At 44.3% G+C, this 14,202-nt stretch overlaps 1 protein-coding gene across 1 annotated transcript; it reads left to right on the top strand.

Moving 5' to 3' along the window:
- Nucleotides 1-1,841: 1,841 nt before the first annotated feature.
- On the top strand, nucleotides 1,842-11,154 carry LOC149432433 (small integral membrane protein 12-A-like). The gene is made up of 2 exons (XM_089665129.1): nucleotides 1,842-1,916; nucleotides 10,421-11,154. Exon 2 carries the CDS (start codon nucleotides 10,477-10,479, stop codon nucleotides 10,750-10,752), a length of 276 nt encoding a protein of 91 aa, XP_089521255.1. The 5' UTR covers nucleotides 1,842-1,916; nucleotides 10,421-10,476; the 3' UTR covers nucleotides 10,753-11,154.
- Nucleotides 11,155-14,202: the final 3,048 nt, after the last annotated feature.

The raw sequence follows: 14,202 nt of genomic DNA, 5'->3' as shown, positions 1-14,202 counted from the left end.
AGAGATTTCATCCACATCGACCGATGTGAATAGAGGAATCTGTTAGGTTCTTTTTTTTCGTTCAGCCCACGGGTTGAACAACAAAAAAACATTTCATGTGTGCCCACCATTAGAAGTGGGTGGATGCAGGGCGGTATATTCTAATGCTGGGTATACCACACACTTTTTCTGACAGAGATTTCTTCTCTTTTTTTTTTCCATTTAACCCACAGGCTGCGGCTACCAAGTACCCCCAAAATACACCGTCACCCAGCACCCCATGTCCCCCCTATGCATCCTTAGTCACCCAGCACACCATGTCACCCTTATTATGCACCCTCAGTCACCCCATGTCACCCAGCACCCCGTGTCACCCTTATTATGCACCCTCAGTCACCCAGTACCCCGTGTCACCATTATTATGCGCCCTCAGCACTTCCAAAATACACCCTCAGTCACCCAGCACCCCATGTCACCCTTATTATGCACCCTCAGTCACCCAGCACCCCGTTACCCTTATTATGCACCCTCAGCACTTCCAAAATACACCCTCAGTCACCCTTCTTATGCACCCTCGGTCACCCAGCACCCCATGTCACCCTTATTATGCACCCTCAGTCACCCAGCACCCCGTGTTACCCTTATTATGCACCCTCAGCACTTCCAAAATACACCCTCAGTCACACTTCTTATGCACCCTCAGTCACCCAGCACCCCATGTCACCCTTATTATGCACCCTCAGTCACCCTGTGTCGCCCTTATCATGCACCCTCAGTCACCCAGCACCCTGTGTCACCCTTAGCACTTCCAAAATACACCCTCAGTCACCTAGCACCCCATGTCACCCTTATTATGCACCCTCAGTCACCCAGCACCCCATGTCACCCTTATTATGCACCCTCAGTCACCCAGCACCCCATGTCACCCTTATTATGCACCCTCAGTCACCCTGTGTCACCCTTATTATGCACCCTCAGCACTTCCAAAATACACCCTCAGTCACATAGCACCCCATGTCACCCTTATTATGCACCCTCAGTCACCCAGCACCCCGTGTTACCCTTATTATGCACCCTCAGTCACCTAGCACCCCATGTCACCCTTATTATGCACCCTCAGTCACCCAGTGTCACCCTTATTATGCACCCCATGTCACCCAGCACCCTTATTATGCACCCTCAGCACTTCCAAAATACACCCTCAGTCACCTAGCACACCATGTCACCCTTATTATGCACCCCATGTCACCCAGCACCCTTATTATGCACCCTCAGCACTTCCAAAATACACCCTCAGTCGCCTAGCACACCATGTCACCCTTATTATGTCACCCAGCACTGTGTCAACCTCATTATGCACCCTCAGCACTTCCAAAATACACCCTCAGTCACCTAGCACACCGTGTTACCCAGCACCCCATGTCACCATTATTATGCACCCTCAGTCACCCAGCACCCTGTGTCACCCTTATTATGCAACCTCAGCACTTCCAAAATACACCCTCAGTCACCTAGCACCCCATGTCACCCTTATTATGCACCCTCAATCACCCAGCACCCCATGCCACCCTGCAAAGTTAACATGTCACCCATGTGTACTCCACCAATCATGTTACCCCGTAGCACTGACACTGCACCCGTTATCTTCCTCCTTTCATCCAGCAAGCCCAACGTCACTGCACCCTTCAATACTACCAGTGCGTCCCTCTATACTGCACCCACCCATCAGCAATGTTTCTGCATCCAGTACTCCCTGGCACATACAGCCACTGCACCTCACACCTGACCCACCTAACAGGAATAAAGCGGAGAAGCTTATTTTTCCCGGGCTCAAAGTTCACTCCGTGCTTACCACGCCCATTTCCTGTTCCTCCGCTGACATCACTTCCGGGTCCCTGTAGTGGATGGGAAGTAGACGTGAGTTCAATGTCACTTAGGTAAGGGAGGCTGAGTATTACTCTATAGACTGTACATTATCTGTGATTATCATGGTGATTAGAGATCACATAGAGACAGGACAAGGCAGTGCAGACTGCGGCATCCACAACATGGTGATACACTTCACTGCCTGCCTAGGAAGGAGCTGGCTCACCCTGATCACAATGAACAGGACGGATAGAACTGCCACTCCTGGGTTTAGCTTTTCCAGATGCGGAAGTGATCAGTGAAGTGTTACTTTTGTGCCTCCTGGGTCACTTTCTCCTGTATTTAGAGGTTTCTGCTTTAAGCTGCGTTTATTTGCAGTTTGAACACCTAGACACTGGGTGTTTAGCCTGGTGCATGGGGCTCTGGCAGTTAGCTGCCATCAGAGGGCACAGGTGCCCCATCCAGCTCTACTGCTGACAGCTTGGAAAACTCTAGGAGAGTCTGACAGCTGCTGTGTTAGACTACAATGTACAGTAGTGAGTGTACAGCTTGTATAACATGTAAATTTGCTGTCCCCTCAAAATAACTCAACACACAGCCATTAATGTCTAAACCACTGGCAACAAAAGTGAGTACACCCCTAAGTGAAAATGTCCAAATTGGCCCCAATTAGCCATTTTCCCTCCCCAGTGTCATGTGACTCGTTAGTGTTACAAGGTCTCAGGTGTGAATGGGGAGCAGGTGTGTTAAATTTGGTGTTATCTCTCTCACACTGGTCACTGGAAGTTCAACATGGCACCTCATGGCAAAGAACTCTCTGAGGATCTGAAAAAAAAAGAATTGTTGTTCTACATAAAGATGGCCTAGGCCAGTGATGGCGAACCTATGGCACGCAGAGCCATCTCAGTGGGCACGCCAGGAAGAACGCGCGGTGCGCACCGGGCGATCTCCGTGATCGCTGTGTCCTACGGACACAGCTGATCACGTGACGTGGTAAAAGGCCAATCACAGCGGCCTTTTACCACGTGATCAGCCGTGTCCAATGACACGCTGATCACCGGGAAATGCAAATGCCGGTTCTCGGCTGCACTTTCCTCACGCTGTCAGATCGTGAGGAAAGTACTGCCGAAAACCGGCAGTTGTCAGAGCAGGGAACGGCACCGATCATCAGGGTCAATGATCATCAGTGCCCTGATGATCAGTGCCACACACACGTTCCGCCCACCTGTGCCCAGCAGTGCGCCCACCTGTGCCCAGCAATGCACCCACCTGTGCCCAGCAGTGCGCCCACCTGTGCCGCCTACCTGTGCCCAGAAGTGCCACCTACCTGTGCCCAGTAGTGCCACCCACCTGTGCCAACCCACCTGTGCCCACCAGTGCCACCCACCTGTGCCCAGGACTATTTTCAGCTTTCAGTGCTGTTGCACTTAACAATGACAATTGTGCGGTCATGCAACACTGTAACCATATGCGATTTTTATAATTTTTTCACACAAATAGAGCTTTTTTTGGTGGTATTTAATCACCACTGGGTGTTTTATTTTTTGCACTATAAATGAAAAAAGAGCAAAAAATTAACATAAAAGGTTTCCTTTGCTTCTATTCTAAAATTTTGCAAACAGGTAATATTTCTTCTTTGATGTGCGTTGGTGAGGCTGCACTGATAGGCAGCACTGATGGGCATTGATGAGGCGGCACAGATAGGTAGCACTGATGAGGCGGCACTGGTGAGCATTGATGAGGAGGCACTGATGATGCACTGATATGCAGGAAATGATGGGCACTGATAAGCGGCACTGACTGATAGCACCAACTGGAGGCACTGACAGACGGCACTGACGGGCATCACTGATGGGTGGCACTGATGGGCAGCACTAATGAGGTGTCACAGATAGGTGGCACTGATATGCGGCACTGATAGGCGACACTGATAATGGGTACTGATAGACAGCACTGATAGGTGGCACTGACTGACATCACTGCTGGGCACTGACTGGAACAACCGCTGGGCACTGACTGGCAGCACTGCTGGGCTGCACTGATGGGCACTGGTGGGTGGCACTGGTGGGCACAGGTGGGTGGCACTGGTGGGCTGGCACAGGTGGGTGGCACTACTGGGCACAGGTAGGTGGCACTTCTAGGCACAGGTAGGCGGCACAGGTGGGTGCATTGCTGGGCACAGGTGGGTGCACTGCTGGGCACAGGTGGGTGCATTGCTGGGCACAGGTGGGCGCACTGCTGGGCACAGGTGGGCGGAACGTGTGTGTGGCACTGATCATCAGGGCACTGATGATCATTGACCCTGATGATCGGTGCCGTTCCCTGCTCTGACAACTGCCGGTTTTCGGCAGTACTTTCCTCACGATCTGACAGCGTGAGGAAAGTGCAGCCGAGAACCGGCATTTGCATTTCCCGGTGATCAGCGTGTCATTGGACACGGCTGATCACGTGGTAAAAGGCCGCTGTGATTGGCCTTTTACCACGTCACGTGATCAGCTGTGTCCGTAGGACACAGCGATCACGGAGATCGCCCGGTGCGCACCGCGCGTTCTTCCTGGCGTGCCCACTGAGATGGCTCTGCGTGCCATAGGTTCGCCATCACTGGCCTAGGCCATCTTTATGTAGAACAACAATTCTTTTTTTTTCAGATCCTCAGAGAGTTCTTTGCCATGAGGTGCCATGTTGAACTTCCAGTGACCAGTATGAGAGAATGAGAGCAATAACACCAAATTTAACACACCTGCTCCCCATTCACACCTGAGACCTTGTAACACTAACGAGTCACATGACACTGGGGAGGGAAAATGGCTAATTGGGCCCAATTTGGACATTTTCACTTAGGGGTGTACTCACTTTTGTTGCCAGCGGTTTAGACATTACTGGCTGTGTGTTGTTATTTTGAGGGGACAGCAAATTTACACTGTTTTACAAGCTGTACACTCACTACTTTACATTGTAGCAAAGTGTCATTTCTTCACTGTTGTCACATGAAAAGATATAATAAAACCTTTTAAAAAATGTGAGGGGTGTACTCACTTCTGTGAGATATTGTACATCTAGTGCAGTATACACCCAAGGAGGAATGCCCAAAATGGAGACATCATGTGTTCCAAGCATGCATTCCAAACACCAAATAAAAGTACTGCTAGGTGCCCTGTCCAGCCACAGCAGCTGTCACTCTCCTACAGTTTACCAGTCTGTCAGCATAGGAGCTGGATGGGGCACCTGTGCCCTCTGATCGCAGTTAACTGCCAGAGCCCCATGCAGCTGGGCTAAACACTCTACACTGGGTGTTGAGCCAATCAAATAAGGTGTCTAATCGGATCTTGGACACACAGGGGTTGATTTACTACAATTGGGAAGTGCAAATTCTGGTGTAGCTATGCATGGTAGCCAATCAGCTGCTAACTTCAGCTTGTTCAGTTAAAGGATAAGTTCACCTTTTAACAAAAAATAATAAATGCACATGTTTTCACAGGTAAAAAATGTGCATTTATTAATTTTGTTTCTGGAGGCTCTAAAGAATTGCAGCAGTGATCAGTAGATCGCTGGTGCCATGCAGGTCTCCTGCAGGCCTGTCAGACTTGTCAGTGTATCTGTATGTCTGTACATCCCATACAGGCAAGCAAATACTGACAGAAAGACTCAATGAACAACGAGGAGCTCCACAGCATCTTGGTAGTTCATTGACAACTACAAGCTGACAACCACGAAGGTTGTCGGAACTTGTAGTGGTTTCATTCACAGAACACTGTGAATGAGTGATGTGGCCAGGCAGATGGGTCCCTGCACGGCCATTTGTTTTTTAAATTGTGACAGCTAGCAAGGAGGAGAAGGTGTTCCCCCCACCCTCCCAGCTGTCACAACAGGGATCAGGGGGAAGCGGGGGGCTGGTCCAATCATAACATGTTACACCCTGAATATGGGGGTAACATGTAACCTGTTATGAAAGGTGAACTTATCCTTTAAGCTTTGACAATAAAACCTGGAAGCTGATTGATTTCTATGCACAGCTGCACCAGATTTTGCACTCTCCAATTTTAGTAAATCGCTACAGAATTCTATTTTTCTAAACACCACTAAATGCTGTGAACGGCACCATTAAAAAAATCATTACATTTATGTGTTTAGGACAGCAATGGGCAAACTACGGCCCGCGGGCCGTATACGGCCCGGCGGACCTTTTAATCCGGCCCGCGGAGCTAGGCTCCCGCAAGGCCAGTGGTCGGCAAGCCGCGGCTCTTTACAAATTTAGATGCGGCTCTCCTGTGTGCCGGGCGCCCGCTCCCCTCCCTCCTCTCCCCTCCTCTCCTCTCGGATGGCCGCCCCCCCTCTCGGATGGCCGCCCCCCTCCCTCCTCTCGGACGTCAGGACTCTGCAGCTGTCAGGATGTAGGCGGGGCAGCCAGGATGTAGGCGGGGCAGCGTGACGAACTCCTCTCACAGTCCTCCCTGAAGACCAGAACGGCGCGGGAATACGAGAGGAACGCGCGGACCAAAGGTAAGTGAATTGACACAGGGGGGGGACTTACTATATGGGGGATGAATTACTATAGGGGGGACTTACTATATGGGGAATGAATTACTATATGGGGGACTTACTATATGGGGAATTAATTACTATATGGAGGACTTACTATATGGGGAATGAATTACTATATGGGGGACTTACTATATGGGGAATGAATTACTATATGGAGGACTTACTATATGGGGAATGAATTACTATATGGGGGACTTACTATATGGGGAATGAATTACTATATGGAGGACTTACTATATGGGGAATGAATTACTATATGGAGGACTTACTATATGGGGGATGAATTACTATATGGGGGATGAATTAATATGGGGGATGAATTACTATGTGGGGGATGAATTACTATATGGAGGACTTACTATATGGGGAATGAATTACTATATGGAGGACTTACTATATGGGGGATGAATTACTATATGGGGGACTTACTATATGGGGAATTAATTACTATATGGAGGACTTACTATATGGGGAATGAATTACTATATGGGGGACTTACTATATGGGGAATGAATTACTATATGGAGGACTTACTATATGGGGAATGAATTACTATATGGGGGACTTACTATATGGGGAATGAATTACTATATGGAGGACTTACTATATGGGGAATGAATTACTATATGGAGGACTTACTATATGGGGGATGAATTACTATATGGGGGATGAATTAATATGGGGGATGAATTAATATGGGGGATGAATTACTATGTGGGGGATGAATTACTATGGGGGATGAATTACTATATGGGGGATGAATTACTATGGGGGATGAATTACTATAGGGGGGATGAATTACTATGGGGGACGAATTACTATATGGGGGACGAATTACTATATGGGGGATGAATTACTATGGGGGATGAATTACTATATGGGGGATGAATTACTATATGGGGGATGAATTACTATATGGGGGATTAATTACTATGGGGGATTAATTACTATGCTTACTATGGGGGAATATTACTATACTTACTATGGATGACACATACACATCATTCATCTACTCTTGGTCCGGCCCCCGGGTCCAATATATGAACCCATTGCGGCCCTCAAGTCAAAAAGTTTGCCCACCCCTGGTTTAGGATCACCCTCTAAAAACATATAACACACCTGTCATGAGTAAATAAAAAAGACCCATGTACTTGTTTTGGCTTTCACCTTGATTAATGCTCTATATTAACAATAGGAAACTGTGCACAGAATTTTATAGTAAGCAGAAACCTTATTTAAAGTGTTACTAAACCCACAACCGTAAACTCAGTCTGTATATGGAGTAAAGCATGCTTGTTGTACTCACTGTGGAACCTAAGGGGTTAATCCTCAGCATTGTGTAAAAAGGCTGTTTGATCCTGACTTCTTGCCCCTCCTCTCCTTCAAATGTCCATACTGATCAGACAGACTGAATCCGTAGCCCTTCTGCACATACTCCGTTTAGTGTGTATTACTAGAGAGGTTTTTTTCTTGGAAGAGTGCATGTGATCAGCATAGGGCCAATGAGCACTGTCCAAACAGAGATCAGGGGTTCTGCATCCTCCTACAGCAGAAAAGAAACTCCTGCAAGCTTTGACCAGTGCTCTGCTGAAGTCACAAGACTGCTCTAACTGCTGATGAGAAAAGGTATTTAGCTGTTTATATTTACTAGAGTAATTGCATTTCCATGTTTTGTGTACTGTGAGAGACCAGATAGAGTGAATGCAGGGGCCTGGGTTTAATGACACTTTAAGATCTCGTTCTCACGTCATGGTTTTCACAAAAAACAGTGGATGTGTCGTAAGAAGCAGTGTTATTCAGTGAGGGTCTTTAGGTCTGAGTAGTGAAAATATATGTAAGTAAACTACAACCGACAAGGATAGATGTGAACCTGGCCTAAAATTCAGGTGTACCCTTTTATTAAAAAACCCTCTTATTCCATATTTGTACTCCTTTAAGGCCTTGTTCACATGGGTGGCTGCTTTTTTGACCGCTCTGAAAAGCAATCCACCCTTGATTGTTTTTCAGATTCAGTTGACAGGAGTCTCAGAGACAATAGGTCACCTTCTAGACAATAATTTTTGAAATCACTTGCATTATGTGTGGTTGCAGTGGGGGTTCATTCTCCCGAATGCAGCATGTTTGGCAGTGGCACCGCCTGCCATAGAAAAATGCTATATAAAATTTTCTGCATTGCAACTGTGTCAGAGCATACAGATACATCAACTGGCAATGTTAATTTGCCGCTGGGTGGATGGGGGCAGTAAAAATGCAATCAGACATGTTCCTCATCTCTCTTACAGCTTTAGGAACAAGGCTTAAAACCCCTTTAAAATTACTTGTACCACATTTCTCTCAGCGAGATCCACTATCAAAGATCAAAGGAAAAAAAATAAAATATAAAAAGAGAAGGAAATGAACAGCAGAGAAAAAAATACTATAAAAGAAATAAACCAAGCCATAACCCTCTTGGGCATGAAGTTCACCAGAGCTTCACAGGTTGCCACTGGAGTCCTCTTCATTTTCCAAAAACTTGTGACAACAAATGAGATCTGCAAAATACTCACCATGCCCCTTAGCAAATATCTTGGAGTGTCTACTTTCCAAAAAGGGAGCATCTGGGGGGTTGTTTCTACTATCCTGGCATTTCAGGGCTAACATTAAAAAAATGAACAGCAGCGCAGGATCTCTGTCAGCAATACATGTAGTTTTATTGAACAATTAAAAAAATAGTACACTCACGTGTAAAACTCTTGACAAACAGCTCTGGCACAGATCGCAACATAGAAGCAATTCCAAGTGTGTGAAGTGGATGACCATTTAGAATCCCTCAGCTGGCATAACAAAGGAGTGAGCTTGACAGCTGTCAAACGCCGCTAATGGCTGACACTGCCTCCTGGATCTCCATACACTGTAGAAAGGGAGAAGAGGGAGCGCAAGGAGGGGGCGGTAATGTGTTTCAAAGGACACATCTTCTTTGTCAGATCCAACATTAGATGCTTATGCCACACACCACTCACTCTTCTAACCACCTGAAGATCAAACCTTTTGTGACACTTTTAGTTTACATGAAAAAACTTTGTTTTTTTTCTAGAAAATTATTTTGAACCCCCAAACAGTTTACAGAATAAACTGGCGGGTGTTGCAATTTTTTATGTCACACAGTATTTTTGAAGCAATTTTTCTAGCACAGATTTTTTGCGCTCCCAGCACAGAGACTGGGGTGTCACTGAGCCCCAGGTCCCGTTCCAACAATCGGGACCCAAGACTTCCGATTCCGGATCACATGATTGCTGTGATAGCCTCTGATTGGCTACCACAGTTATCAGTCACCGTGAAGCTCACCCCCTTGTTTTTTTTTCTCTCTGAATGGAGGAGATACATTGTATACTTTGAGAGATACATTGTATCTCTCTCTCTCTCCTTGCAGAGAGAAAAAAAACCCCACCTGTTTGTAATTAAACTAAAAAATAAGTTTGATCTAGTTCAGTGTCAAGGTTACTGTTTTTGGTCAGGGTCAAAGATCAGGATTTTTTTATTTTTTTTGTGTCAGTGTGTTTTTAGGTAAAAAAAAACCAAAACAAAATGTGCACTATTGTTTCTGGGCTGTAGTACAGGTACAAACAACAAATAGCACACACGTATATGGTATCACTGCGATCGTCAAGAGCTGGAAAATGTATTTTGGGTTGTTCTTTGATGGTAGGTTATAGTAGTAACAAGAAAATATTTTTTTTTTACTGTTATGGGCCAGTTTTTCTTTGATAATAAAAAAAAAAAAACACCAGGAGATATTCATTACCATTTACCACCAAATGAAAGCCCAATTTGTCCTGAAAAAAAACAAGCTATAATCCACCTGGATGTACAAAGTAGTTTTGATGATATGTATGGTTTACTGACAAATGGCAAAGTTGTAAAATGTTACTTAGGCTTTAAGATTTGTTTTATCCTTAAGTGTGAAGGGGATAATGGCCTTGTTTCATAATGTTATATATATTATTAGTAATGCATGGTAATCATAAAACATTTTCTGTCATCCTTATTACTGCAGGCTGTCACCTGAAGCTCTCTCTCTACAACAATAGCTTTGCATTTATCTGAACAATTATGTGGCCTCTGATATTTACTGCGTTAAGGACGTATGCTCCATACATTACCTTTCCAGTGGCACTCGTGGCGGGAGCTGTGGGATATCACTTGGAATGGTTTATTCGTGGAACCCCACAAAAGATTACAGAAGAGCAGAGCATTGTAGAAAAAAGAGAGGAAAGAGTCCTACAGGAGGCTGCAGGGCGGGATCTCACTCAAATCACCAGTTTGAAGGAAAAAAAGGAATTTACACCCAAAGCTGTCCTTAATCGCAATCGACCGGAAAAAAGCTAAAAATATGAAACTCCTCCCAACTCCTAATTTTAGGTGTTATTCTGATTGTACCAGAGAGCTGATGGAAGAACATTATGTACATCCCTTCAGTTCAAATCTATGGAGACCGATGGTGCATCAATATTTTTTTCCTTGATGGGCTCTCCAACAGAATCCTTTTACCTCTTTATTTTAATTTCTTTCTCCTCTAAACTTGCTCAACCTGAAAAATGGATTGTTGTTGGCTAATTTGCTTCATTTGCCCATGTTGTGTCTTATATCAATAATACCTAATACATAAATTAAATGTGTATCTTGGGATGTATTTCTGGTTGGGCTCACTCACTGCATGGCCATATGAGCAAAACATAATGTGTTTTTCTCTTCTAAATAAAGATGTAATATGTTATGATAAAAATATAAGTGATATCTTCTTACTAAATAGAGACTTCCAGCCTGTGATGAGAAAACAATGATATAGCATATTTTTAAATGAACTACTGTAAGTACTTGAATTTGACTGGTTATCCCCTTTACAGTAGCACTCACACTGGGAGAGAGAGGGGGCCAGCAACAGGAACCAATTAGGAAAATTCTGATAGGTGGAGAAAAAGAATGTGGTTCTCGGTGTGCTGATTCTCCTTTACAGTGGGAGAAGGATTTGGCCAATCTGTATTGGCTAAAGCCCAACCCTGGGCAAAAATATTTTTCTTGTAGTGGAGCTGTGCCAGTACTGCAAGGGCTAAGTGCTTGTCTTGTCCAGAGAAGAGGAGAAAGCACTATATTTACCTGATCCTATGCTCCTCTGGCAAATGGTGCTCCCCCGCAATCCAGTAGTGGACTGTTCCTGGCATCCCCACGTCAAGAAAAGGTCTATGGAGCCTGCTCTGGGCTTCATGATGTCAGGAACAGTCCACTGCTCAAGAACAATATATGGCGTGGCGGTGTAGGAGCTGAGGGACCGATCTTGTGCGGAGAGGATCAGGTAGGTTTATCTCCCTTCATCCCTTCTGTAGACCTAATTAAGCAGTTAACCCTTGCATTGTGGGCACAGCCCCACTGCAAGGAAAACTTTTTTATTTGTGCCTGGAGTTCAGCTTTAACTACAATAAAGAACAGTCATTTGGTCTCCAACGTGGCAGTGCTGTCTGATAGGGTTGTGTAAATCTCAGGAATGGATGGACAGATATGATTCCTTTCGTAGTTCCCATGTATGTTTTTCAGCTGTGTATTTATCTATTTGCCAGGAGTTCAGCGTTAAAGCTTGACCACCACACTTCTTTATGGAAGCTCTTAAACCTGGCATGAGAGAAATATTGGGTTTGTCTGTTTGCTGTATCCTCAAAAAACAAATAACTAAAAAAATGTTGGCTCTTATATAGACCCACTAGCTTTAGTAGTCTCTGAGTCAGCCCCAAACAAGTGTGCAGATAAGAATTTTTGACTTGTCGCCATGTTAGCCAGGCTTCCAGCATTTTTAAAAAAGAGTGATCAGGGATGGCAGCCTCCAAGTTTATCCCCTAATATTTTTACTTAAAGAGTAACTCCACGTTTGTTGAGAAAAAAACATTTCCCTCTGGGTGATCTATGTACATTGCAAGAATTTTAACAAACTTTGTTGCAGAGTTCTACCTTCAGTTATTCTGAAGGAATAGCTGTTTATTAGTCTGTGTCCATGTGCAAAGTGAATGGGAGTGATTTTATGATTATCATTCAGCTGCTGCACTTGCAGGTTTCTAATAAGCAAAGTTGCAAGGTCCGCATCACTTTACCTGTGACATCCCTTTGGGAGTATCGTAGTGCAAATGTCTGGGAAAATCAGTGAGCCAATCACCAACAGCAGGAAATTACATTTCGGGGGGGGGGGGGGGGGGTCGTTCTGTACACCATCTCCTCCAAGTTGCCATATTGCATTGCATTTTACAGAAAATCCCTGCGCTAAAGATTGAAAAGAAAAGGTAATTTTTAATCACATTCAATTGGCCTGTATGTACCACAATTGTATATGCTATATTATTTTTTTATTTGCCATTTTTTTGCCACAAAAGTGCAGTTATCCTTTAGCCACTTAGATTTACACCCCTTCCTGACCAGGCCATTTTTTTGCTATACGGCACTGTGTTACCTTAACTGACAGTTGCATGCTCATGTAACGCTGTACATAACTGAAATTTGATGTAATTTTTTTCCCACAGAGCTTTCTTTTGTTAGTATTTGACCACCACTGGGTTTTTTTTTTATTTTTTGTGCTATAAACAAAAAAGAAATTTTAAAGAAAAACAAACCATATTTGTTATTTTCAGCTGTTAAAACATATTAAACACATTAAAAAAATCTAATTTCTTCATAAATTTAGGCCAAAATGTATTCTGCTACATATTTATGGTAAAAAAAAATCCCAACAAGCGTATATTGATTGGTCTGTGCAAAAGTTACAGCGTATACAAATTATGGTGTGTGTGTATATATACTGGAATTTTTTCACTTTTTTTTATATACAAGTAATGGCAGCGATCAGCGACTGGGAAGGGTAAACATCTAGGGCGATCAAAGGGTTAACTGTGTACCTAATCCGTGTTTATATATGTACTATATCATGTTTTATTAAGGAATGTGCTGGATCTTATTCCCTGCTTTTGCAGGAAAACAAAATCCAGCACATCGCTGCTGATAGGACACAGCTCTGCCTTGTTTACATAAGCAGAGCTCTGTTCTGTCTCTCTCCTCGACAATCCATGGGTGGCAGTGGTCATCCATTAGCTGACACCCACTGATCAGCTTCTACAGTGACTGATCACAGCAAAAGCGGTGCTCTGGGGGCACGCATGCCCTACCAGAAAGTGCAGAATCATGTATATGATTCTGCTGATAGCAGTAAAACGGGTAAAATATATTTAAAACCAAAGCTTGACTTATTTTTGGGTAAAGTAAGGAGTAATTTAAACCCCTGAGAGTTTTGTTTCCCACTGTTCTTTTGGAGATATTTTTCTTCTTTCCCTATCTTAGAGGCAAAAGATCTGAGAGGAAATCTATTCAAAATGAGCAGAAAACTTCTGTTAGGCCTCATGCACGCTGCTGATGATCACACACCATGCGATCTGATTCCGCTGCGGCAAAAAAAAAAAGTACCTGCACCTTTTTCGTGTGGGTGCTGTGCAAATTGAGCTCATACAAAATGAATGGGCTCAAATCGCACTGCAAAGAATGGCATGTGATTTGAACAGGAAAGCGATGTGATTCTTGTCCAAATCACATGCGAATTGATTGTGTGAATCCAGCCTAAAGTGTAACCAAACACAAGAACAAAATGTAATATATCCAAACTTGTAAAATTTTCAAACATTTTCCTTTATTTTCACCCATTAATTCTGTCAGCAACCTGCCTACTTACCTACAATAGTACGAAACAGAAAGCATGATATCATCTGCCCGCCTCTCATAAAATTACAAGGCTTCTCCTGAATGACAGAG

This window comes from Staurois parvus, unplaced genomic scaffold, assembly GCF_062004578.1.
Source record: "Staurois parvus isolate SC_StPar_1 unplaced genomic scaffold, SC_StPar_1.0 ptg002140l, whole genome shotgun sequence".
Lineage (NCBI taxonomy): Eukaryota > Metazoa > Chordata > Amphibia > Anura > Ranidae > Staurois > Staurois parvus.
This window is presented reverse-complemented; position numbering and strand designations above follow the sequence as displayed.

Coding starts and splice junctions, on each gene's coding strand:
- LOC149432433 (XM_089665129.1), top strand. CDS start 10,477: ATGTGGCCTCTGATATTTACTGCGTTAAGGACGTATGCTCCATACATT.